The sequence below is a fragment of the Thermobia domestica genome, chromosome 16, assembly GCF_964235325.1.
Source record: "Thermobia domestica chromosome 16, izTheDome1.hap1.1, whole genome shotgun sequence".
Taxonomy (NCBI): Eukaryota; Metazoa; Arthropoda; class Insecta; order Zygentoma; family Lepismatidae; genus Thermobia; species Thermobia domestica.
This window is the reverse complement of record NC_137469.1, coordinates 137,625,644-137,651,033: the sequence shown is the minus strand read 5'-3', so window position 1 is coordinate 137,651,033 and position 25,390 is coordinate 137,625,644. Positions and strand designations below refer to the sequence as shown.

At 37.7% G+C, this 25,390-nt stretch overlaps 1 protein-coding gene across 1 annotated transcript in view; it reads left to right on the top strand.

Moving 5' to 3' along the window:
- Positions 1 to 16,033, top strand: part of LOC145673453 (uncharacterized) — a 468,956-nt gene extending 452,923 nt beyond the window's left edge. The window contains exon 2 of the mRNA XM_081743167.1: positions 15,487 to 16,033. Within this exon, the coding sequence (XP_081599293.1) occupies positions 15,487 to 15,625 (139 nt within the window). The 3' untranslated portion in view covers positions 15,626 to 16,033. The remainder of the gene's footprint in view (positions 1 to 15,486) is intronic.
- The last annotated feature ends 9,357 nt before the right edge of the window (positions 16,034 to 25,390 follow it).

The window sequence follows — 25,390 nt, the reverse complement described above, 5'->3', positions numbered from 1 at the left end:
ACCCCCTTACCTTTTGTAATTTTTGAGTTGGACCCCGCCCAGTACACTGCGTGTGGCCTTGTGACAAGAATTTTTGCTTTGATACGTTGTACTTTTAAAATGATGAAACACATGTTTTCTAGTTTTGGCATCTGTCATTATCGTTTGCGTTTGCGGCAATCGGTATCGTTTGCGAGTTCAAGGGGTAGTAACGGATTATCTGGACACACTATATATCCATATAACTCGCACAGTATACGCATTCGGAAAATTTTTATTACAGTTTTGTAATAGGTGTCATTAGTGCTTTCGATTGGTATATAAACCATCTTCCACTTTGATATATAATCTCCCTCTCTTCCCTTGTAAGTTACAAGTATTACCCAGAAAACACAAGACAAGAAATGTCACGGTAGCTACACCGTGAAGCCTTCACCTCTGGTGTATGTGGTAGTCGGTTCGATCTCGGTTAGTGCCATGTGAGCTTTGTGGTGGACAAACATTGAATGTGTGTGGGGACCGCGGTGGCTCAGTGGTAGAGCGTTCACCTCTGGTGCTTGGGGTCTCGGGTTCGATCCCAGCCCCGCCAAGTGAACTTTGTGGTGGACAAACACCGTGTGCGTGGGTTTTCTCGGGGTTCTCCCGTTTCCTCCCACTTTCTTCATTCCACCATTTCATTCATTACTCATCGTCACTGTCTCCTTTAGCCTAACCGGCATAACCGTGGGACGTAAAACTCAAAGATTTCATTTCATTTCATTTCATTTTTCGAATGTGTGTGTTTTCTCGAAGTTGTCTAGTATCCTACCACTTTCTTCATTCCACTAATTTTCCCATCATCATCCATTCGGCCAAAGTTGCCTAAAGGTCTTAAAAATAAATTCAAATAAGCTCACAAGGCAAGGACAAATAGTTTACAAGATAATATATCTCTGCTGTTAGTTGTCTGAGGCTTCTCGACCCTGACTTCTTTTTCTTACATTCTGAAACATTGAAATTTGTTTCACCAGTTTCAATACACGAATATACAGTAAATTGCTCATAGGTACGTCGAAGATGAAGACATTAATATTAAATAATGTTTACACGACAAGCAAAGTCCGATGTAAAGGTGTCATCATCCCCGACACTATCGTATACTATCAGCCCACTTGCTTTATAGTGTCTGTATATATATATATATATATATATATATATATATATATATATATATATATATATATATATATAATATACAGAGAGAGAGAGAGAGATGGAAAGATATATAGATAAATAGAGAAATAGATATGTATGTACACTTTGATTTCATATATTCCAGCCTTTAGGTTTCACAGTGTTAACCCATAACAATCCAAAAAGTACTTTCCATTTTAGCATATTTACATTTGTTGCAATTATTTTTTTTTTTTAAAAAAAAGCTCGGAACCAAATAATTTTATTGAGTAATGGAAAGTATTTGATTGAAATTTTATATGTTACTGCACACTAAGCTCTACTTAAAGTGCCATAGTAATGGGAGCTGAACGACACATCAGACGAAAGAATGCTTGGGGCCAGTCTTCACCTCCATGGTTCAAATCTGTTCCCATAACCGCGGGGTGTGTGCTACTATGTGGTGCTTCCCCCGTTTGTGTAACAAACTCATGACAGTACACCCAGATTAGCTAATGGCTAAAAAAATTGATTTTTGGGTGGCCATTTTGGATTAAAGTTCCTTATATTGTCGGGATCTATTCGCAATCATACAACGTACATCTTCATACCAAGCCGAGCGGTTTGCGGCGATAGACCATCGGCTTGAAGGCCCCGGGTTGAGTCCCGGAAGGGTCACGTGTATGGATTTTAACATTTGTTTTTTCGTACTGTGTCAGGGGGGGGGATCGTACGGGATAAAAGGATTTCAGTCTGAAAAAATGGAGAGAATATCCTCCCCATGATACTTTCATGGGAGTAAGGAATTAGTAAAAAATATAGGATATACATTTTATAGCAGGTTTAAAAATATGGTTTGGGTATCCTATTTCTTTTCTGTTAATTATGTTCTTCAATGTTCGAATTTTGATCATTCTAATGATATTTTCTGCTTTCAACGGAATTCCATGAATATTATACCAAATGTTCTTTACACTTATCAAGTTCGAGAGGTTTTATGCGCCTGTAAGAAACAATTTCTGAAGATAATTCAGGTCCTAATGAATATTATTCACTAGGAAAGGGAAGTATTCCCCTCCTCTCAACATGGAAGCAGAGGACAATTTCGCACTCTGGTCAGATCAAACATTTCCGCATAACAAAACGAAGGTCCCCCTGTAAAACTTCTTTACCTAAAGTGTTATTATTAGTATCATAAATTTGCTGAAAGCAAACAATTTCAAGGGTTCGTCGATATTATCTTTGCTTCCTTTGTCGTCCGCCCGCCTTCCAAAAGAAGAGGTGAATTTTACAACATGACTGCTGTATAATAAGCGAGCGATTGGTAAAATGGTAAAAAGTGTGTTTTTATGTGTGTGTGTATGTGTGTGTGTGTGTGTGTGTGAGAGAGAGAGAGAGAGAGAGAGAAGACAAAATTTTAGTTGCAAGATGACATACTTCAATTGCCGTTTTCGGTTCATATAGCAAAAAGAATACCGCCAACAGAGAATAAAGACAAGTGTAGACCTTACCCAGTTTTCAAATTGAATAGATGGTGGTGGTAGTTCGGTTTCTTGACCTTGTAAAAATCTTCCCTGTCTTTGATTTTGTTTGTCATCATTCCAGCCAGAAATTAAAAAAAAATGAGAATTCCTCAGTTTACAGCAAGGGGAATTCGGGACAAGACATTAAGGATGATATTCCTGGAAGCTCATGTATCACGATTGTTTCATTCAATAGACAGAGGACACTTTTCTATGAAGGCTTTTCAACATGTTTTCTCACAAAGGGGATTTTCCTTTTGCAGTGAGATATGACCACTGGCAATTTCAATCTTGGCCATTCCCGCCAGCGTTTTCATTTTCGAGACACGAGACGAGACGAGACATTTCACGAGACGTCCCGTCTCGTCTCGTTTTCGAGACGGGACAAGTAGTCTGTCTCGTCTCGTGTCTAGTCTAAGAGGGTTCTGTCCCGTCTCGTGTCTCGTCTCGTTTACGAGACGAGAAATGTCTCGTCTCGTGGCAACACTACACATGTCCCTGCAAGCATTTAATAAGATCTCTGCATTTCTTTCTATTGTTCTCCTATCATGCCCTATTAAATTTACATCATCAGCATATGCCATAACCTGATGAATACCGTTCAACTCTATCCCCCTGGTTGCTATCTTTGATTTTCCTTATAGCGTATTCCAGAACGAAGTTAAACAATAATGGCGACAACGCATCTCCTTGTTTCAGGCCATTTTCGACATGAAAGCTCGTGGGCAAAAATTTTCCTACCCGGACTTTACTCTGGGATTCATTTAAACATATCTTAATTAATCTAATTAGCTTTCCCGGTATTCCAAGTTCTGTAAGAACGTTGTATAATGTTTCTCTCCTAACCGAGTCGTACACCTTTCTAAAATCAACAAATAGTTGATGTACTGGGGTATTGTATTCCCACTTTTGTTCGAGTATTTGGCTAGTGGTAAATATTTGGTCGATAGTTGATCGATTTCGTCTAAATCCGCACTGATAATCTCCAATAATTTCATCTGCGTATGGGGTCAATCTTGCTAATAGAATATTTGAAAGGATTTTATAGGATGTTGACAGAAGAGAAATGCCTCGATAATTATTACAGTCAGTTTTGTCGTCGTTCTTGTGAATTGGAACAATGATTGATTCTTTCCATTCTTGTGGCAATTCTTCCTTGTTCCAGATAAGGAGAATGAGTTTGTGTATCTTGTTCCACAATTTTTCGCCTCCAGTTAAAATTAACTCAGCCGGAATTTCATCTACACCCGAAGATTTGTGTTTCTTTAATTTCTTTATAGCGGTTTCTATTTGTATTCGGTTGGGTTCTGGAACATACGGTTCTGCGGTGTGTATCTCCTTTTCTCCACGCGCACTAGTTTTTGGTTGCGTGTTAAGCAAATCGTCAAAGAAATCTTTCCATCTATTTAAGATGCTATCCGTATCAGTGAGAACTGTACCGTCAGATTTCTTTAATATATAAGCACGAGGTTGATAGCCTTTTTTAACTTCGTTGATTCCCTTATACATTTCCCAGATGTTTTTATTTTTACTATTATCTTCAAGTCCCTTAATTTTAGCTTTCACAAAATCGCGTTTCTTTGTTCTAAAAGTTTTGGAAGTTTCCCGCCTGATATCTGCGAAATTTTGTGTAGCGTTTCCACTAACAAGCCATAAGCCATGAAATTCTCTTTCCTTGACACTAGTGGAGCATTATTCTGCTAATAGAGGAATTCGTCATTTAATCTTTCCATGAGCACAAGAAGAAGCGAATCCACCTATCATTTTCATCTTCCCGATAGAATGTAGACAATCTCAGATTTTGAGCCTTTCTCTGAACACATTGTGTATAATGGATAAACATCCTTAGAAAGACACGAGATACAGTATTTATAACAGTTTTTTTTTTCAAAAGACACTAATAGTTCCCATTGGGCTTAAATTAATTTAGTTTTCCGATGCCTTATCTTTAATCAAGTTTAGTATCCTTATTTTCCCTCATTGGGAAATAATTTTTCCATATATCTACCATGAGTTAGCAGAAAAAACAAGGAACAACTTTAAAAGCTCCATCTGTAATTGGCTGAAAGGTAATAAAGGAAAATGGGAGTCAAATTTGTCACTTTCATACAGAAGCGGCATAAACCCAGCTAGGGCCTGGGGCAAGTGCAGCTTTGCGAAAGCAATTTGAGCGCACATTGCCCCGGAATTCTTGTTTTCCGTTACCATCCATCACCGCGTGGAGGTTAGAAGTCAGATTTTGATTTGTTTCCCTATTTTTTTTATTTTTTAATATATATTGTAAAATTTCTTGGGTAGAGCAATTAAATGTACGTGGGATTTGGACTTTCCCTTCACCTTTTTATTATAAAAGTCTTCTTATATACACAATTATAATAAGTAATTCCTCTAATATATATTTGGGTAAGATTAAGATAGGAACCCATGACCAAGCGTCGTGAGAGGGGTTTTAGGAGGTTCTATCAACCTGGATACATTGATGTTGATCGAGGTGTGCAGCTCCCTTTTATCCTGTATTGTCGACTTCCTTCGGTGATTCTCGTCCTTCCGACTGTTGGCGATGGTGGGCGACGCCTCTTCGGGACCGTCGTCTGCTTGTTTGGGTTTATTATTAACACGTGTATTACGCATGGCTATTGCATGGTACGGCGAGGTGGGGATCCTTACAATATTTTCCCAGGAGCGTGTGTGCAGTATTGTTGGAAATTGTCTCTAAGGTTTAGAGAAGTTGGTAAAAGTCCTTCATTTCGATGACTGAGCCTCGTCGTTAACTTATGAAATTTTTAAGTATTCGGGCTTCTGTTTCGTACTATTATGGTGTTTCTTGTCTGAAACATAAGGCGTATATTTAATAGATATTATGGGTTCTGAGCCTTTGATGTGGTTTTGAAGGATTGTATAATCTCAATGCTGTTTTTAGGTTCAGTTGGGCTTTTGAAATAAAACTAGAATAGTAAAATTCGTTTTATGGAATTGCTTCGAACTTAGTCAATACTTACAAGCGACAATTCCGATTTGATGAATTCAAGTGGTGAAAATGATTGCTAGCACTGGATTCAGCACCAAAAGATAGAAAGAGGGTGTTTAGTGGCAGATCGTATACAGGGTGAGAGATAAATGAGGACACAGTGCGAAGATAAAACGAAGAAAATGTCTAGAAACGCCATGTTAATTTTGAAACGAGTGGAGGGATTCAGATCAAATGTTGGATATGAGGAATGCATGTAGGGGTCCACTGAAGAGGCATAATATGAAACATGGCAGACATCTGAAACGCCGCCATGTTCGATTTAGCGCAAGAAGAATATACGGGAGAGGTGTCATGTGACATATGGCTCTTGACACACACCATCTATTAAAATAAATAGTGGCCAATACAGTTCGAGACTTCTGTAATGGGAGACGTTCCAAACTATGGCAATGTATCAATACTGTTGTAAGGACCTTACTCTCTCACGTGTATGCAGTCGCTTCGCGCAACATACGGTTTCCTAACTATGGGACGCGCTGTGTTACTTTCTAGATGCGCCTGGTAGAGTCGTTTTTGGGAATATCGCAGATTTTTGGTTTCCATCTTCCGGTAAACTTCCTGTATACTTTGGAAGTAGGAACAAAACTCAAAAAACGCTTCTAGAGAATTTTGTGAAAACCTTAAGTTTAAAACTTGATTTACACACGTTCTCGGTATGTCCTTTAGTCGAGCGTACATATACTGAAACGGATGGGCATCCAAAAATCGCTATTCGACGTGTAGAAACCATGGAATGTGTGAATCGATTGACTTTTTTTCTTCACGATCAACACACTTTCTTTTTCTTTATCTCGCTCGGAAGTAATAAACTGAAGTGAATAACTATGGAAGAATTGATAAAATATGGGAGAAAAAGGAAAAATCCCGAGAAATTTGACGGACACGCTTGGACCAGGTAAATACAGGTAAAACCAATCATGAGAAGAATGCTTAAAGAGAATTGCCAGAACGAATTTAAAAAAGAATTAAGTTTTCTTATTAACTTGTACAGGCTTTATACTAATTGTTCTATGTACTTTATTATTATAGCCTATTCATTAAACAGTTCTTGTAATATATCTAGCCATTAATAATTTCCTTAAGTACTAAATTTTTTCCACATGCTTTGTTTAAGAGTTCCGTTAAAATGGTCTACTATATGTCATTTTACAAAGATACATTCTCAAAATTGAAAAATTCGCAAAATATTATCTCTATGAATTACGTTCCCGAGAAATGGCTCTTCCAAAATCCGAACTTTTCTGGCCAATATCTGGGGAACGGTCGCCAGTTGGCCAGTGGCCACCGATTACTACTTGGTACCAAAATGTTCACCATCATCTTAGGTATTGATCAACACCAATATCATCTCTGTGTAACTTATGATTCCCGAGATACGGCTCCTTAAATCTCCAGAAATCGAAACTGTTTTGGCCAATATCTCGGGAACGATAAGTGTGACGCGAAAAATTCCATCACTTCTTTGAGATAGTTTTTTTATGCTATATCGAATAGAGGGCTGAAAATTAAAAAATTCGCAAATAATAGGCAGACAGACAGACAGACAGACAGACACACACACACACACACACACACACACACACACACACACACACACACACACACACACACACACACACACACACAAGAGAGAGAGAGAGAGAATTCGATAACGAACATTGGTTCGTGTCGCCACGTTTGGCCTAATCCTCGTTTCGCCTAACCAATTATCTGATACTTTTATGACAGATAAATGATAAGATTTGTGTCCGCCATTTTAGGTGAAAAAAGGATCCTCGTTACGCCTAAAATGGCGGACAATAAGAAAAAATCGTGGAAATTCAACTAGAGGGAAATTATATAAGAGAAAATTCCCTAGTATATAAAGAATTAAGAAATGCAAAATATATAGATTAATATTATATTAACTATTTTCGAGGAGTTAGGATTACCAAAACTCCTTTATGTATTTACTAGGACAATGGATATATACGAATATATATGAGTAGGTAATACCAAAACCCGTTAAATTCACATTTTAAAATTTGTGACAAATCGAGAAAAACTGTTTAAACACGTCATAATTGCAAAATAACATTAGAAACTAGAGAACATTAAAAAATTAAAAATAATGTGAGTGTTGATCTGTCGAAAGCTGTATAATCACACTAGTATGTGTATTGCGTTATTGAAGAAAATTGATTGGATTTAACAGGTTTTGCGCATGTAAATGGAAATAACAGCTTTTGCATCTGGACGAGCGGCCATTTTTGTTGAGGCTCAAGATACAAAACCTACCAAAAAGAAAGGGAGTCCGAGTCAGAAATCAGTATTATGCCTACTAAAATATTGGGGGAAGAATGTATTATCAACTATACATTGCACAAGATTGGCACAAATGAATATGGATACATAAATGCTACATTAATTTTGTTCTAAATTGAAAACAATGGATCCAAATGTGCAAAAAATTGAATTATGTAACCTCCTCTCCATCATCATCTACTAAATGGAAATCCATATTGTCGTCGTTCTCTGGTGCATCACCATTCTCTCGGTCATAGGCGTCTCTGGCGGGGGGGACGAGGGGGTCGCGTCCCCCCCAATATTTTGAAGTACAAAGGTAACAAATGGAATCGAAGATAATAAATAGGTTGGGCTAGGTAACACCATTTTAATCACTTTCTTAGATGTTCCCCCCAAATTTTACATGCCAGAGACGCCAGTGCTCTCGGTTTTCTATTCCTCAAAAACCTCTTTGTAAAAACGTGAGCTTTGAGCTGCTTTCAATCGTCAAACCCTTCGTAACTACAAGCGGAGTTAATTATACCTATCCGTATACATTTCTAAACTGAATGACTATATTTTGGAAGAGTTTGTAACCTTTTATGGACTAACATAGGATGAATATTAATTTGCCAATTATCCCAATATATGAATTTGAAATATAGCGAAACAAAATGTGCAAATGTTGAGTTTGAGCAAAACAGTGGCAGAAAGAGAATCAGAAATGGTAAATAAGTGGCAAAAATTTTTAACATGTTGTACCAGAAGCATGTTATAATTTTGAATGATAATTGGCACGAGACATTCTACTGAAGTTGAAAAGACCGTTTACAGAAGAACCTAATCCAACAATGTTCTGTTCAAAGTAAAGAGTTTCCATGAAACATAAAACAAACGACTTTTAACCATAGATAGTCCACTCACCTTGTCTTTTTGGCTACATTTCGTTTCCAGTTTTTCATGTGTCTTGTACGTTTTCTAGACAATTTTGGTGTTGTCTGATAACAAAATTATGATAATCGCTGCTTAGAGTATCGTTTTCTTTCGATTTTTGCGTGCATCTGTATAGTAATTATTAAAGAAAAGCAAATAAGCACAAAAAAGTTTCACGGACAGTTAGGTTAAGACGTATAGTGTCTCCATTTTCAGTCCAGGGTGCGCGGTGCTCAGTAGTAGAGCGTTCACCTCCGGTGCTTGGTGTCCCTGGTTCAATCCCAGCTCGCGCCATGTGGACTTTGTGGTGGACAAACACCGTGCTCGTGGGTTTCCTCGGGGTTCTCCGTTTTTTTAACCCGGTATTTTTTTTAGTTTAAACCAGGTTTTTTGTTTAAATAATTTGCTGTATGCACTTATATCACACATGGAGAGAAATAAGTTTGTTTCATCTTGGTGTTATTACGCAACAACCGGGTTTGCTGGAAGAGGTCACATAAGCTTAAAGCAGAATCAAACCGCTTCTGGGCTTACATCCGAGAGAAATTGTCCTCCATTTGAACTCGAAACCGGGACTAATTGACCACAAATGCGATATGTCTGCCGACTCACTCATGAAGGACTCCTGGTAAAAATACGTTGTGCTGATCTTTAGGTACTTGTTAATGTAACTGACAAGAGTCATTTTAGAAGGACGAAAAGATAACCAGTTGCACAAGTGAAACCATTATACAGAATTACATATGGACAATTTCAAAATGCTGCAGAGTACAGAAGAACTAATTTAGTTCAAGTTAGTTCATTACGACTTTTATTAGTTCAAGATAGAGAAATACAACGAGAAGAAGAAGAAATAGACTTAATTTGCATATCTGTAAGAAAAGTGAATAAAGATACGAATTATTTGAGTCCACTTTGGCTCTGACCCATTTATACATAAATAAATACCAAAGATATTTATGATTTCAATAAATGCCTCTCATGGGATTTGTATGAACCCTCCTCTCCCTAAAAAAACTACAGCATTTCGATGTATTTTATCAATAGTAAACATTTATTAAAACGAAAACTTTTCTTTGATTGAAATTGCATAACAATAATAACAAACTATAAAAAATCTCAAAATAAGCATTCATAAACTTATTTAAAAAATACATGCTTTTGTAGTATAATCTTTTTGAGTGATAAATGGGAAATTTAGGTCTGAATATAATACGAATAATATACGGGAGTTAAACGTGATAACCCATAAGTGTGTGTTCATCAAGATTTTACGAACACTTATACTTTTACGAACATCTTTCGTTTTTTGGTTTAAACCAGTTTTTTTTTTTTTAACAGCTGGTTTAAACCAGCAAATCCTGGTGCGATGAGTCTCGATTTCAATCTCATCACGCCGATAGTGATCTATAATTTGGTGCCAGCCCAACGAAATCATGTCAGGTTGGAATTGTACAAGATAACAGAGCCCATGTTGATTTATATTGTTTTTTTGTAAGCAATGTTTTGGACCTTTGGTACCTACTATTCATCCGTATTGTATCGAAGTACGAAGATCACCAGAGTCAACTATATCTTTATTTCTGTCATACGAGTGGAAATGGAGTGTACCAGCAGGACAACCACCCTCGTAACAGATCCCGGTTGGCCACCATCTGTTTGGAGGAGCATTCAACTTCTTCCTGCTGAAACAACCACCGAGAAGCCCGGATTTTAATCTCATTGTGCATCTCAGGGAATTATGCTATGGACATTCCCGGTAGTATGTGAAACGAGTGGAAATTCAACTCAAAAGTTGTAATTTCAAAAGTAATAATAAGAAATGAAATATATTTCTCTTTCTTTGTCAGTAACACATTGATATGTTTGAATTGTGGAATTATCCAAAGAGCAATTTGTCAGCGGAGTGATTTGTCACAAATCACTCATTGCGATCACAATTGTCTATTGTTAAGTTATGAGCAAATTTAGGGATCTTTTGTCAGATCTAGCTTGAAATAGTTACAAATTTCATACGAATTGTAATTACAATAGAATCACAATCGGATCTCTTATAATGCATTAACAGTTTCAAAAAAGCGTTGAAACTGGAATGAAGTCGTCTGAAAGATCAGCGAAACCTACAATAAAATAACTTTTGCACCTACATAAGAAGAAACACACAAACTATATTTCCTTTAACGTACCGATTAGCAGTACCATTTGACAATATCACATATTTGGAAACAAACTGCAAACTAAAAGTTACTTTTGAACAGCACTAACCTTTAAACAAAATTAATAACAGGTGTAACTTTTTGTGTTTCTCTCATCTCAAATATAGCCACTATACACCCTGTGGGGCATTAATATTCTCAAAATGGAACGGAAAAGTAACTGTGCAATTGTCGAACCATTTTTCCGAAAGCAAATAGTCCTATTACAAATTAGTTATGGGAAAACTAATTTGCATTTCTCAGTTCTTCACATAGTAGGGAATATTTTTTTCCGAAAAATTTCCCTCCAGTTTTATCTCCACGATTTTTTTATAGTCCACCATTTTAGGCAAAACGAGGATTAGGCCAAACGAGTATCCTTATTTCGCCTAAAATGGAGGACATAAAGCTTATCTTTTATCTGTTATAAAAGTGTCAGATAATTGGTTAGGCGAAACGAGGATTAGGCCAAACGATGCAAGATCACATTGGTTGACCAGAGACTCTCACTATAAGTGAGTTGTCTTCCATGGAGTCAATGTGTATAAAACTGTGTTAAAAACAGAAATTGGAAGGAACAGACGCAACTACGATTTTCGATTAGTTCTACTCATATAATATATGTGTGTGAAAACAGAGCTTAGCAACGCGTGACCTATATTATTCACTCTTGCGTCCTTCTGTGTGATTTCAATCAAATTCTCTATTCACTGGTATCATTGCCATTCATCTCGGCTTGTTACCAGGCAAAATCCTACCAGTATCTTCTTTCACATCAACCGCCAAGGGAAATGTACAGGTTGACAAGATAATAAATTTCTTGTCAAACAAGAGCGATCTAACATTATATTCAGTTTTATCGTCACATTCAATTCAACACGGAACTGATATTTTTTTTTTCTACACGTTCCTGTTTATGTAGCAAAAGAAAGATAGATGTCTCTTACGTTCGTATTACGCTAGAACAGGAGCAAAAGTTACATAAGAAAGATTTATATATTGAAGAGATTCAAGTTGTCCCACACTTCCTACTTTTAATTGACAAAGTCATACTTTTAAAAATGTGTCCCAGTTTTCAACGATAAATTTATATATATATATATATATATATATATATATATATATATATATATATATATATATATAAAATTCAAGTAATTATTCAATTTATAGAAATTTATATGCAAGCAATATTTTCAAGGAGTTTGTTTAAGCTTACCATACGTCCGGGATTTGCCCGGATAGTCAAAGATTCGGATTGGCCAAACAGAGCGAAATTACCAGCTTTCCATTGGCTAAGTGGTTGGCTTGCCAAGATTGACCAGTATCCATGAGGGGTCGAGGGGGGCTGGTCCTCCTAAATTTTTGCTGACCCAATAAAATTTTCACGATAGGCTTGCAAATGAAATATAACATGGTTGGATCGGCCCCTCTAACTTTTACCGCCCCCCCCCCTACATTTTTGGGCTAGCTGCTGGCCTGTGCAAAGCTGTTTTGTGTGGACTTTTATGAAAAAAAAATCAAAGAGAATAAGGTATTCTTTCAAAAAATATTTGGTCTAGGAATTAATTCGTGCGGGTGGACAAGAGATGGCGCAACGAACGGAGCGTCCCACAGTTCCGTGTATCCACACATGTGTTGCAAACCCCTGTCATCGCGTATCGTTCGTAGTATAGGGCAGTGGATTAAAGCGTCAACAACACCAGTTTGTAGTTAAGTGAACATGGCGCAATTTGTGCCTGATAAAGTGTTTTTGCGGGGTGTCCTGCTGCATTACTTTAACATGCAGAAAAGTGCGACTGAAAGTCATCGTATTTTGGTGGAAGTGTATGGTGACCATGCTCTAGCTGAGCGAACGTGTCAGAAGTGGTTTGCACGGTTTAGAACTGGTGATTTCGGCTTGGCAGACCAAGAGCGAACTGGACAGTCAAAAAAATTTCAAGACGAAGAATTGACAGCATTGCTCGAGCAGGATTCGTGTCAAACGCAGAAACAACTTGCAGCAGCATTAGGCGTTAATCAAACAACAGTCTCCAAACGCTTGAAAGCCATGGGAATGATTCAAAAGATGTCACATTGGGTTCCACATGAATTGAAAGACAGAGACGTTGAAAGACGAAAAACCATTTGCGAATTGCTGCTTCAACGACAGAGCAGAAAGGGGTTTCTGCATCGAATTATTACGGGTGATGAGAAGTGGATCCATTACGAGAACCCTAAACGAAAAAAGGCCTGGGTGAAACCAGGTGAACCAGGTCAATCACAACCAAAACGAGATATTCACTGTGCAAAGGTTATGCTGTGCATATGGTGGGATATGAAAGGTGTGATGTACTATGAGCTGCTGCAACCGGGTGAAACTATGAATGGAGAACGTTATCGACGACAATTAATGCGTTTGAACTCTGGCCAGAACACGACCAGAATGGGAGAACAGACATGATAAACTTATTGTTCAACATGATAACGCTCGCCCACATGTCGCAAAACCGGTCAAAACCTATTTAGAAAATGTCGGATGGGAAGTTTTACCCCACCCGCCGTATTCACCAGACGTTGCTCCTTCGGACTACTACTTGTTCGATTGCATGAACAACGATTTGATTGGACAGCGGTTTACTTCTTCAGAAGATATCGAAACATGGGTCTCTGACTGGATCGCTTCCAAGGATGAGGACTTCTTTCGCCACGGAATCCGTACATTGCCTACAGATGGGCGAAAGTGGTGGCTAGCGATGGACAATATTTTTCTTAAGGTATTTATGTATTTTGTGTTTGTACTACAGCTTCAATGTGTGCGTACCAACCGCACGAATTAATTCCTAGACCAAATACTTTCATCGGAAAAGTAAATTTTAATAAGAAAATAATGGTTTATAAAATAATTAAGGCAATTGTAAAATAAAAAATGAATTTTAAGTAAACGAAATGAGTAAAAACACTTTTGGAATTTAAAGTTTTTATTTATTTATTTTTTTTTTTTACACCACCCCATCCTATCCTAAAATTATCTGTGATCAGTGTCGAGAAATTATTTTAAGCCTGTTTACTGTTATATATATATATATATATATATATATATATATATATATATATATATATATATATATATATATATATATATATATATAGAGATAGGTAGATAGGTAGATAGAACGGCGGTTGAAGTATAGCTTGATCGCAACAGTTGAAAGGATTATATAAACTCAATGAGCAGAAAAAGAACTGTTTCTCAAACGGGACCTTTTTTTTTTTTTTTTTTTTTTGAAAACCCTTAGCTACTTTTATTTTCTACGTCATTATCATTTGAGAAACTTTTAAAGCGTTTCAGAAGTAGAGACCACTAATTTATATAATTCTTGAAAATGCTTGTACTCATGTCTATAGGGATGGACACGAGTCGAGTTTGATAAATGGCTTGCTCGTTTTAACTCGTTTTGAAATAATGGCCTGGTTACACTGGAAAGCGAAAGTCATGAGAAATGTAAGCAGTAACTTGGAGTAATTTCAGTGTTGCTCACGAGAGAGGACACTACTCGCAACTCGTCTCGTCTTGATACCGAGACGATAATCGATTTTTTATAAAGAGACAGTCTCCAATGTCATGAGTACCAATATAGGTATTATTGTAGTTCTTACCATCAAGGCTGAGACCTGCATAGTCGAATTTTTGAGCCCAAACAGAAGTCCAACCTAGTGATGTCAACCGGCTTGGCTCGGTTGGGATGAGCCATCGACTCGGCTCAACTAAGCCGATGTCTCGAGCCGGTTCGGTTAGGATAAGCCACCGACTCGTGTTCAAGTTAACCATCGGCTCGTGCCGGCTTCATTGAAACGAGTCCACCGACTCAGTTTGACTTGGCTCCACTAAGCCGATGGCTCGAACCGGCTCCGTTAGAGTGAGCCATCAGCTCGGTTCGGTTCATCTCGAGCCGGCTCGGTTGGGTGAGCTGTTGGCTCAGCTTACTTCTCGGTTCGGCTCAATAGTGAATGACTAATTAGCCGAGCTGTTCGAGCCGTTAACAACCGAAAACCCGGGTCGAGCAGTTTTGTACATGTGTGCCGGCGGTCTATAATTTTTTTAACAATCTTTGATTCATGCTCGAATACTTGTTCCTCCTGAACTCAAACACAGGACCTCGATGTTCTTGCCTCCTGAACGATGTTCTTGCCTCCTGAAGATTTTTAGACAACCGAGATCGGCAGTTAACTTGTTTTTAGTATTCAGATACAAACCGGCTATCTTTCATGGTTATACATGTTATAATAATAATAATACAAAGGTTGTACCAAAGGGAGGTTCCCATATTTTTTACCAATAGAAAAAATGTTTATTGTTATTAATTTATACATAGTTCAAAAGCTTACACTGTTGTCTATTTTTCAATATAGTCTCCATTTTTTTCAGGTCGTTCAGTGTTCGCTTGGCAGCCGTCAGAGATGGAAGTGTTGATCGCCGCTCCCGCCAAGTGCGAGGTTCGAGCAGTAATCCAGTTTCTCCACGCAAGGAAGTTACCGCCCGTGGAGATTCATCGGCAACTGACTGAGGTTTATGGTGAAGAGTGCATGTCCGTGCAGCACGTCCGCAAATGGTGCAGGGCTTTTGCTGAGAGTCGCACCGAAGTTCACGGTGAAGAACGAAGTGGAAGACCGCCGATGTCGGATGCGATTGTTCAGAAGATCAACAGTGAACTGCTCAAAGATCGGAGGGTCACTGTCCGTGAACTTGTCCTTCCCTCTTCCCCAAGCTAAAGGGACAATTAAGTGGCAAACACTTCAAGAGCGACGATGAAGTCCGAGCAGAGGTCACACGCTTCCTCAACGGATTGGTGGGAGACTTCTTCGACTTAGGAATACAAAAGCTGGAGCACCCTTTTCAAAAGTGTGTTGACAAAATGGAGACTATGTTGAAAAATAGACAACAGTGTAAGGTTTCGAACGATGTATAAATTAGTGACAATAAACAATTTTTCTATTCGTATAAAATATGGGAACCTTACTTTTGGTACAACCCTTGTATTATTATTATTATTATTATTATTATTATTATTAGTAGTAGTAGTAGTAGTAGTAGTAGTAGGAGTATAAAGCTGTAGTATCATTCATAATTATATTTTCCGTAGGATACTTGGAGAGAGTACTTGAAACTACACGCAGGATTTATCTCGATTTGGCTCGGCTCGACTCAACTCGACTTGAAACTCGACCCGAATTCGAGAGTCGAGTTGGAGGAAATTCTTCGAAGTGAGTTCTCGAGTCGAGCTTAAAGATGTCTTTTTAGAGTCGAGTCGAGTTTCAAAGAAAACTCGCTCGTGCCCATCCCTACTTGTGAAGAGTTTGTTAGCTCGCTTCGTAAACATCAGAGTTTAGTTCAAAGTCGGTTTAAAAACTTAGTCAGACAAGATTTTCAAGCTCATATCAAATCAAGAATTAAAATTAATACTGAACTGCCAGTACGTACACCGTAGGGTTGAAAATAAGGTGAGTCTAAAGAAAATGAACATTGAAACATAATCTGTTTTCTTGTATCTTACGAGAAGGTTTTATCAGAATGCCACACAGAACATGTGTTTTCTGAACGACCACTCATCATTCCTTTTGTGAGGAATACTTTTATAATAACTTATGTGAAACATTGTCTTGTGCGACCTTTATTTCACTGAAATTACTGGAAGATATTACAAAGAGAGCGAATCTCAGATCTTTTCTTTTTTAGCAGAAGGGCCGAAGAATCATGATGAATTTCTAAATTGGCGTTTCTTATTTGACTCTAGAAAGAAAAGTTTTCAGAAGTGATAATTTCAGAGCAAACGTAACAAAGATAAAATTTATGAGAATTACAGAACGTCCTCACATTTATTATAAGAGAGTCAAGGTTTGAAGTGTGTACTAGTGATCCTGTTTACTCCTACTTTTTGACCAAAAATTCCTACCTTTCTACTTTTCTTGATCATTTAAAATTGCTTGTAGTATATGATACTGTTACTGGTTTTCGGATTTACACAACAGGTAATACTATATATTATTTCTATATATATTAAAATAGAAATTATTAAAGAAAGAAATATACAATAACTTACACTATTATACTGGACTACCAACTGTACGAAACTCATTCAAAAGTGGGTTTGCCAACTGGCCGACTTTTCACTGGCCTGGCCGGAAATATTGCTGTTATTTTGATTAGTGCCTGTCAAACTCATAGTGTTGTGTGTAGCTAATTAATTCTTTTTCATGTTACAGGTAATCTGGTAATAGAAGTGTGACGGCTTGTACAACATTCTATGTCCACCCGTCTGGTGCTGAGAGCAACTCAAAGATGGCGCAACGACTGGAACATTACACCAAGGAGGAAGTGCTCGGTGTCATTCGTTTTTCTGGGCCAAGGGAACAAAACCATGTGATATTCATCGAGAATTGGTGCAGGTCTACGGAGATAGTGTTATGTCGCTGAAACAAGTGTACGTGTGGTGTAACGCATTTGCAGGTGGTAGGAGTACTGTCACAGATGATGGCAGAAGTGGCAGACCATCAACGTCCATCACCGACACGAATGTGGCTGTCGTCGATGCCATGATTCGTGAAGACAGAAGAGTGCGGTTGCAGGACACTGCCAATGAATTGAATATCTCTTATGGTAGACCTGCACCAATTCTCGATGAATATCACATGGTTTTGTTCCCTTGGCCCAGAAAAAAACGAATGACACCGAGCACTTCCTCCTTGGTGTAATGTTCCAGTCGTTGCGCCATCTTTGAGTTGCTCTCAGCACCAGACGGGTGGACATAGAATGTTGTACAAACCGTCACACTTCTATTACCAGATTACCTGTAACATGGAAAAGAATTAATTAGCTACACACAACACTATGAGTTTGACAGGCAATTTCACCTTACTTTTTGATTTATCCTTGTACTTAGTGTGGAGTATTGTATTGTGTGGGTCAGAAACATAGACATTACGCAAAAAGATGAAAAACGATTGGAAGATTTCGAAATGTGGGTATGGAGAAGAGAGAATTAGCTCGGTGGAGCGGAAAACTAATGAGTGGCTGTTAGAAATGGCAGGGGAGAAAAGAACAATTTTAAATATTATTAGGTAGAGAACTGGTTGGGGCACTAGCTAAGAAGGAACTGTATCGTAAGGGACGTGCTAGAGGGTATGGTGACAGAAAAGAGACCGAGGGGCGAAGGAGACTACAATTAATGAATAATATAAAAAAATCGTACGTGAAGACGAAGAGAGGAAAGTGGAAGATCGTGAAGCATGGAAACTTCTAAGATGCGGCAAGTGACATGCCAATAATAGCAGAATACCTATGATGAAGATGAACATCACATATTTGAAACCAATAGTTTCTGACATTGCATACAATTGAAGATATTTCCCAAAGTATTCCAATTATTGCGTACCTAGTTAAATATAAAATAGCGTTTCTATTCGAATTTGTAATAAATGATTGGCACTTTTTAAATAAATGTTCACTTTTGTATTTATACGGTGTACATGTTAAACAGCTGATTGGTAAAGTATGAACTAAGCAGACAGGTGGACATAAAATGTTGTACAAGCCGTCACACTTCTATTACCAGATTACCTGTAACATGGAAAAGAATTAATTAGCTACACACAATACTATGGGTTTGACAGGCAATTTCACCTTACTTTTTGATTTATCGTTGTATCTGATGATTCTTTTTTTTCAACTCTTTACTTTATTTAAAGTCCCACAAAACAGATCTTTGGTGCTCCTTCGTTGCTAAAAGGTTAGCGTGCGCGCCTTTGGCATAGGAGACCCGGGTTCGATTTCCACAGGGAACTCATGTGGTTCGGGTTCCACGTTAATCAGTAGGTCCACGACTTTTAGCCTCGCTTCTGAACGAGACGTTAAACTCAAAATCATCTCAACTCAAAACAGACCTATGTTCCTCCTAAAGGCTTTTTTGCTATTCCTATCCTTGCTTTAATTCCACGTCCGCACCTCATATCATCACTAATAATACTACCCAGGTATCGAAAACTAATCACCTGTTCCCCTACTACTATATTTGACACTGACCCCTTTGTTCCAATCACCATGAATTGTGTCTTTTTAGGATTTATTTTCATCCCATATTCTTCACAGCCTTTCTTCATGTTTTCTAACATCTTATTGATTTTCTCTTCAGATTCTGCAACAAGTGCCGTATCATCTGCAAACCGTATACACTTAATAACTCTACCCCCTACAAAATGAAGATGGCATTTAAGTAGGCTCTTTTTCACTCTCTCCTAGATGGGTATTAGTTAATGTAGGCAAGAGACAGCATCCCTATCGAATTCCCCTTCCACTGTCCTATCATTTCCTCCCCTATTCTAACTCTTAGTTTTTGGTTCGTGTATAAGTTTCATATGATTCATAGATCTTTCCATTCCAGCCCAACTTTTTTTTTTTTTTTTTTTAGAACTTCCAACAACAATTTCCAATTCACGCTGTCAAAAGCCTTCTGTAGATCAATAAATACTACATACACATATTTCCCTTTTTCTATAAAACTTTTTTCCGATAACCCTTAACAATTCAATTTCATTTCTTGTGTCCTTTCCTCTCCTGAACCTGAACTGTTCCTCCTCAATTTTCATTTGTTCTTCCATACATCCTTCTGTTCAAAAATCGAAGCTAAGTTTTTGCAGCATGAGATATGAGACTAATAGTTATATAATCCTCATATTCCTCTGGGTTCGATTTCTTAGCCATTGGTATCATTATTGTCTTCAGGAAGTCTTTTGGCCACTCTCCTGTTTCGTATATTTCATTGCAGAGTCGGAACAATTCGTTCTTGCCCTTGTCTCCTATATTCTTAATGAATTCGATTGGTATATTATCTGTCCCGATTGTCTTGCCATTCCTGATCTCGAATGTAGCTTTTTCAAACTCATTCTGAAGAGTTTGCCAAAGTCATTCAAAGTCATTCACCCGTATTTCATTTTCTACTAGAACCGGGGACCCACAAACCCTCACAACAAGTGAAAATTTCACTGTTGTTGGCCAAGGCAGCTAACAGCAGGAATACGCTTCCTCGTTACTTACTTAAAACGTAGGTAAAACACATGTAAGAAAAGCTACAACTAATGGCATGCGACTTAAGCAGGTGGATGAAGGAAAACAATCAAATATAAACAACAATTTTTATTAGGCTGAGGGCCTCAATATTTAAGTACAAAATTTAAAATATTTTATATTGCGGAAGTATATAACTAAATATTTGTCCACTGTTCAGATAAACTGAGATACTTATGCAACTTATTCTTCCATGTAGCACGTCCTATTCTTCCTTCTTGATTAGGAGCTCACTACTTGCTCCTGCCTGCACCAGCAACCGTCGAGTTCGAAGTGGACGAGCCTCTCTCGCTGCTTTTCGAGTATATCCGCTTCGCAGGCTCGCCGACTGGACAGCAGTGTTGCTAACCCTTTGGGTGACGTCACCAGCAGAGTTCTGTGGTAGGGGACTACCACAGTGCGATGCAAAAATTAAAATAATTAAAAAGTAGTAAACAAGGCCGTTATAGGTGCGACATTAAAATTCTTCTTTAGTGAATAAGTATAATTAAGTAGTTGTAAACCTGTGGATAAGGAGGGAGAAGAAGAATAGAAAAACACGTGTGTGTTGCGTAACAAAACACCCTGAGCCTTATTCAGAGTTGTTCTGACGCGTCATTAGTGCCGTACTAAAGAGTTCGACTAATATATATTTCCTACAGTAACCAGGCCTTTAGTATGACGCTAATCACATGTCAAAACGACTCTGCATAAGGCGGCCTATGTCTAGAGGAATCAATTAATACAATATTATACAATGACAAACAGGCAAATTTTTAAGAACTACGCTTTATTTTCAAAGAAAACGTATTTTTTAGAATTAATTTAATGGCTAATAAAAAAAAGCCAAAAATGGCAAAAGAGTTTCATAAAATAAGCTATATTTAAGGCTATAAGCATTTCGTAGATGTGTATGGCTAAATGCCTTTCCAAATAGGCTAGTTTTAACCAAAAATAGGCTAAATTGGCATCACTGCGCCTGACTCGTTATTGAAAATGAATTTCTTACGTAATTAGAAAGTTTTTCTTGGATAACTGATATCCGCCTTGAAAATATCCTCTACATTTCAACATCCAGTGTAGTGTGTATCACTGAACATTGGCAGACTGGTAAAGTGTTCTACTAAAATTGTAAATAAATAGATTTTCCTGACTTTCTTTAGTAAGGAAATATTTTGTTTACCATTATAACAGTCATTTTCCTGTGATAGTATACGACGAACGATTTTATAAATTGAACATGGCTTTTTAATTCTTGTGAAAATATTCATTTTAGGGCCGCGATGGCTCAGTGGTAGATCGTTCACCTCTGGTGCATAGTTCGATTCCAGCTACCGCCAGGTGAACTTTGTGGTGGACAAACCCGTGTGTCTGGGTTTCCTCGGGGTTCTCCCGTTTCCTCCCACTTTATTCATTCCACCATTTCATTCATTTCCCATAATCACCGTCTCCTTTAGCCTAGTCGGCATAACCGTGAGACGTAAAACTCAAAGATTTCATTTCATTTCATGGATGTCGCCCAGGACGACATGTAAACCATCGTTTCAAACGATTGCTGGGTATTGATTTTCTTTATATCCTTTTCTCTCATAGAAAAAGTAAACTGAAATTTCTTCTAATCATATATTTTCTTTTCCATTTGTGGATAGATACGCTGCTATCCACAACTTGGGTGGTTCTCTTCGGCGTGTTTGGATTTTTTTTAATGCATCTTCTGTGTATAGGAAAATAGCTATTCACGATATTTGAAATTAATTCACAAATATAATAATTAATTAATAAAATATAACATATATATATTTATTACTAAATTTAGTCGTCCCCTTTTCATTATGCAAACAAATAAACAACTACATTTAAAAAAATAATATGTAAAAAAAATAATATGTAAATCTCAAATTATTCAAGAAAAATTTAAATATTGGTATGAAAATCTTGCAAATAATCCTATAATAAATATTGAGAGAGATGCCTGATACAAATGGCATCATTTTCCGCCCCCCCCCCCTATCTAAAAAAAAAGAGCTTAAAATCCATGATATTAAGTATGCTACATCATGAACAACGAGAAAGAGAGAAAGCACTACAGACACAAACACAATCTATTATATTAGTGAAAGACAAAGCAAACACCTGAAAGATCGTACCGCTTTTCATAGAATTCAATATTGAGCTTCAATCGCAATATATCAGTTTGCAGTTTTAATCTGACTAGCTCTTCTATCTTTATTTCTTGATTTTCCTTCTGTTGAAAAACATCATACACCTGTTTAAAAAAACAAAAAAAAACTTGTATTCACCTTCAATGATAGGGATCTTGTTTGTGGCCAGACTAGTTTTCATATCAAAATTATGATAACTAACTAAATGGAACAAGTCTTTGCAGCTGTTTGAGAATTGAGTTCTTGTATTTGACAACAATCAAGCAATTCATGCTGGGATCTCACCATTTGCTTTAGCACTGTCCACGTGACTTTAAACTAATACGATCTAAACATGATTTATGAATGTAGTATTCAAATAGGTCAGCTTATTAAATTTAACTACCATTACCATGAAGTCTGTTTCCAATAATATTTTTTTAATATTTTTAAATAATATATTATGACAGATTTTGCCACGTGTTGCACATTTGATAGGGCCGGCCCTGTTCATAATGATTCGCCTTTATTTATCATCCGTCTGCTTTAAGTTTAAAGGCATGAAACTACAGAGTATCCGAGAAGTACTGTACCTTTGTGGGGCGTCTTTCCGATTGGGAAGGAAATAGAAATGTAAGCCATCACTTACATCAGTAGTTGCTTAAAAACTGAAATTCTCCGTGTGATCTTGAACGTAGGGATACCAGACAGTGCTTGAAGCAAGGATACCAGACAGGTGTACTCCTACCTAAAAGTACAGAAACTTCTCGGACATCCTGTAGAAACTTAATTTCCTTTCGTCACCAGGTATAAAGTATTTTATTTTGTTTGTTGTTGGTTATTCTTTGAAATTGCTGTCCTTCAGAACCACACCACTTACCTCATTCAGTTTTTCTGTTTTGTTCACAAGCAGAAATCTCATTTGGAATAGGAATTGCGTCCTTAACATAGTTCATAGTAGATGATGTTTGTTCTCCAAGAATCAGACCAGGAAACTAGAAACACAAGTGCAGACTGCCTGTTGAATCCTCGAGCAGCGTATTGTCTTTCCAGACAGTAATTCTTTTTCCGTTGTTTACTTGGGAAAGGGCCGCAGGACATAAACAACTGCAGAACTGCAGTATATATATATAATATGTTCTCTGTGTCTAGACTCAAGTGGATAATGCTGGTGTTTAGTTTAGTAGAATGGCATCTTATTGTTCAGAAGGAGAAACGTGTATAGATGCATTCTTCGAACTATTGGTATATATATTTTATTATGTAATGCAATTGAAGTGTCCGATACGCAATGAATGGAGGTATTTTTTCTCATCGTGTGGTGTTTGATTTTTTTTTAAATATATATAAGGATTCCTAGACCGTAGTTCACTGGATACATTTTTCTTAAGCAGAGTCGTATCAAAGTAGACATCCTTACTTTTGAATCGAAAAGTACGAGGTGCTACCCAAAATATACGAGAATGTCTTAAAAATCAGAAAACAATACTTACGTCCTAATGTCCTTCGCCATCTTCAAAGTAGTTCCCTCTGATAAATATATGCAACGATCTTAGCGTTTTTTCCCACTTTCGGAAGCGGTCCTGGAAGTCCGCAGAGTGAAGAACGTGCAGGACCAGTTGCGATTCCATTTGGATGTCTTTAATGGGGTCAAAACGTCACCCTTTCAACTCGAGTTTCATCTTCGGGAAAAGGTAGAAGTCGCATGGAGCTAGATCAGGAGGGACCGTTGCCATATTGTTTTTGCCAGTAGTATTTCGTTTACCGCAGCTCTGACCGTTTCCGCCGAACATCTTCCCTCAGTCTCTGCAAAGCTTCGTAGTAAAAGTTCCCGTTGACATTCTGACCAGGTGGAACAAACTCCTTATGCACAATGATCAGCATCGACTTGATGTTGCTGCGAACTTATCGAGCTTTTTTCGGTCTTGGAGAGGATGGTCTTCCATTGTGATGATTGCTGCTTAGTTTCCGGGCCATAACCATAGACCCAAGATTCATCATCACCTGTAATGACTCTGGAAAGAAAGTTTGGACACTCTCGAACTCTTTGTTCCAGTTCAGTGCATGTCTGAATCCTAAGGGTTCTTTTGGTCGATGCTGAGAAGGCGAGGGACTAACTTCGCTGCAATTCGTCTCAGGTTCAGTTCATCGGATAGAATCCGTTGATATATACCATACGAGAGTCGAAGCCTGTTACAAATCACATAACGCACTTTCATGATCATTTCCGGTGTTGTGCATGTTGACGGTCGACCAGAATATTTGCCATCTTCCACAGATTCGCGGCCTTTTTTGAAGCACTTGAACCACTCAAGTTTCTGCTTGACTAGTGCACTCTCACCAAATGGCCCTTCCTGTATGCAATGCGATGTGTTTCGGCTGTGGTTTTCTTCAACTTGACGCAGAATTTCATGTAAATCAGATGCTCCTTAACGTCAGTCATTTGACAAATCGCAGAAGCACTGAAACACGTCCTGACACGCACAACTACAACTCATAACTGAATGCTGCGAAGATGACACAACCTTAAGGGTTGTCCACAAATTACGTAACGCGGTAAAGGGGGAAGGGAGTTCAGCCTTTTGTTACGTAGTGTGACAAAGGGGAAGGAGGGGGTTTATGTCTTCGCTACGTAACGCATGTTTCTTTACTGTATTTTTTATTTTTATTCTCAGACTTATATGCAATCATTTAAACAAATAATTTTATTTATTTCTTTTCTTTTCTATAAACAAACTAGCAAAATATCAGTTCTTCGCACAGTGAGAATAGGTTTCAATTTGGATATAAAGAGCTCCAAAACGGTCACCATTCAACTTAGGGACCCCAAAAACTATGAATTTGACATTAATAACGGTCATTTTCAATTATTTTTACATGTCACCATCCCCCCCCTCTTAGGAGTAATAATGGGGACTGAATTTGGATTTAAATGCCATCGGAAGTATCTTTGTTCATCTCAGTGGCCCCGAAAGCTATGGATTCAACACTAATATCGGTCATTTCCGATAATTTTTATATATCCACCTCCTCAAAGTTGCGGCGCTTAATTTTGATTTAAACTGTATCGGAATTGTCATTGCTCATCTCAG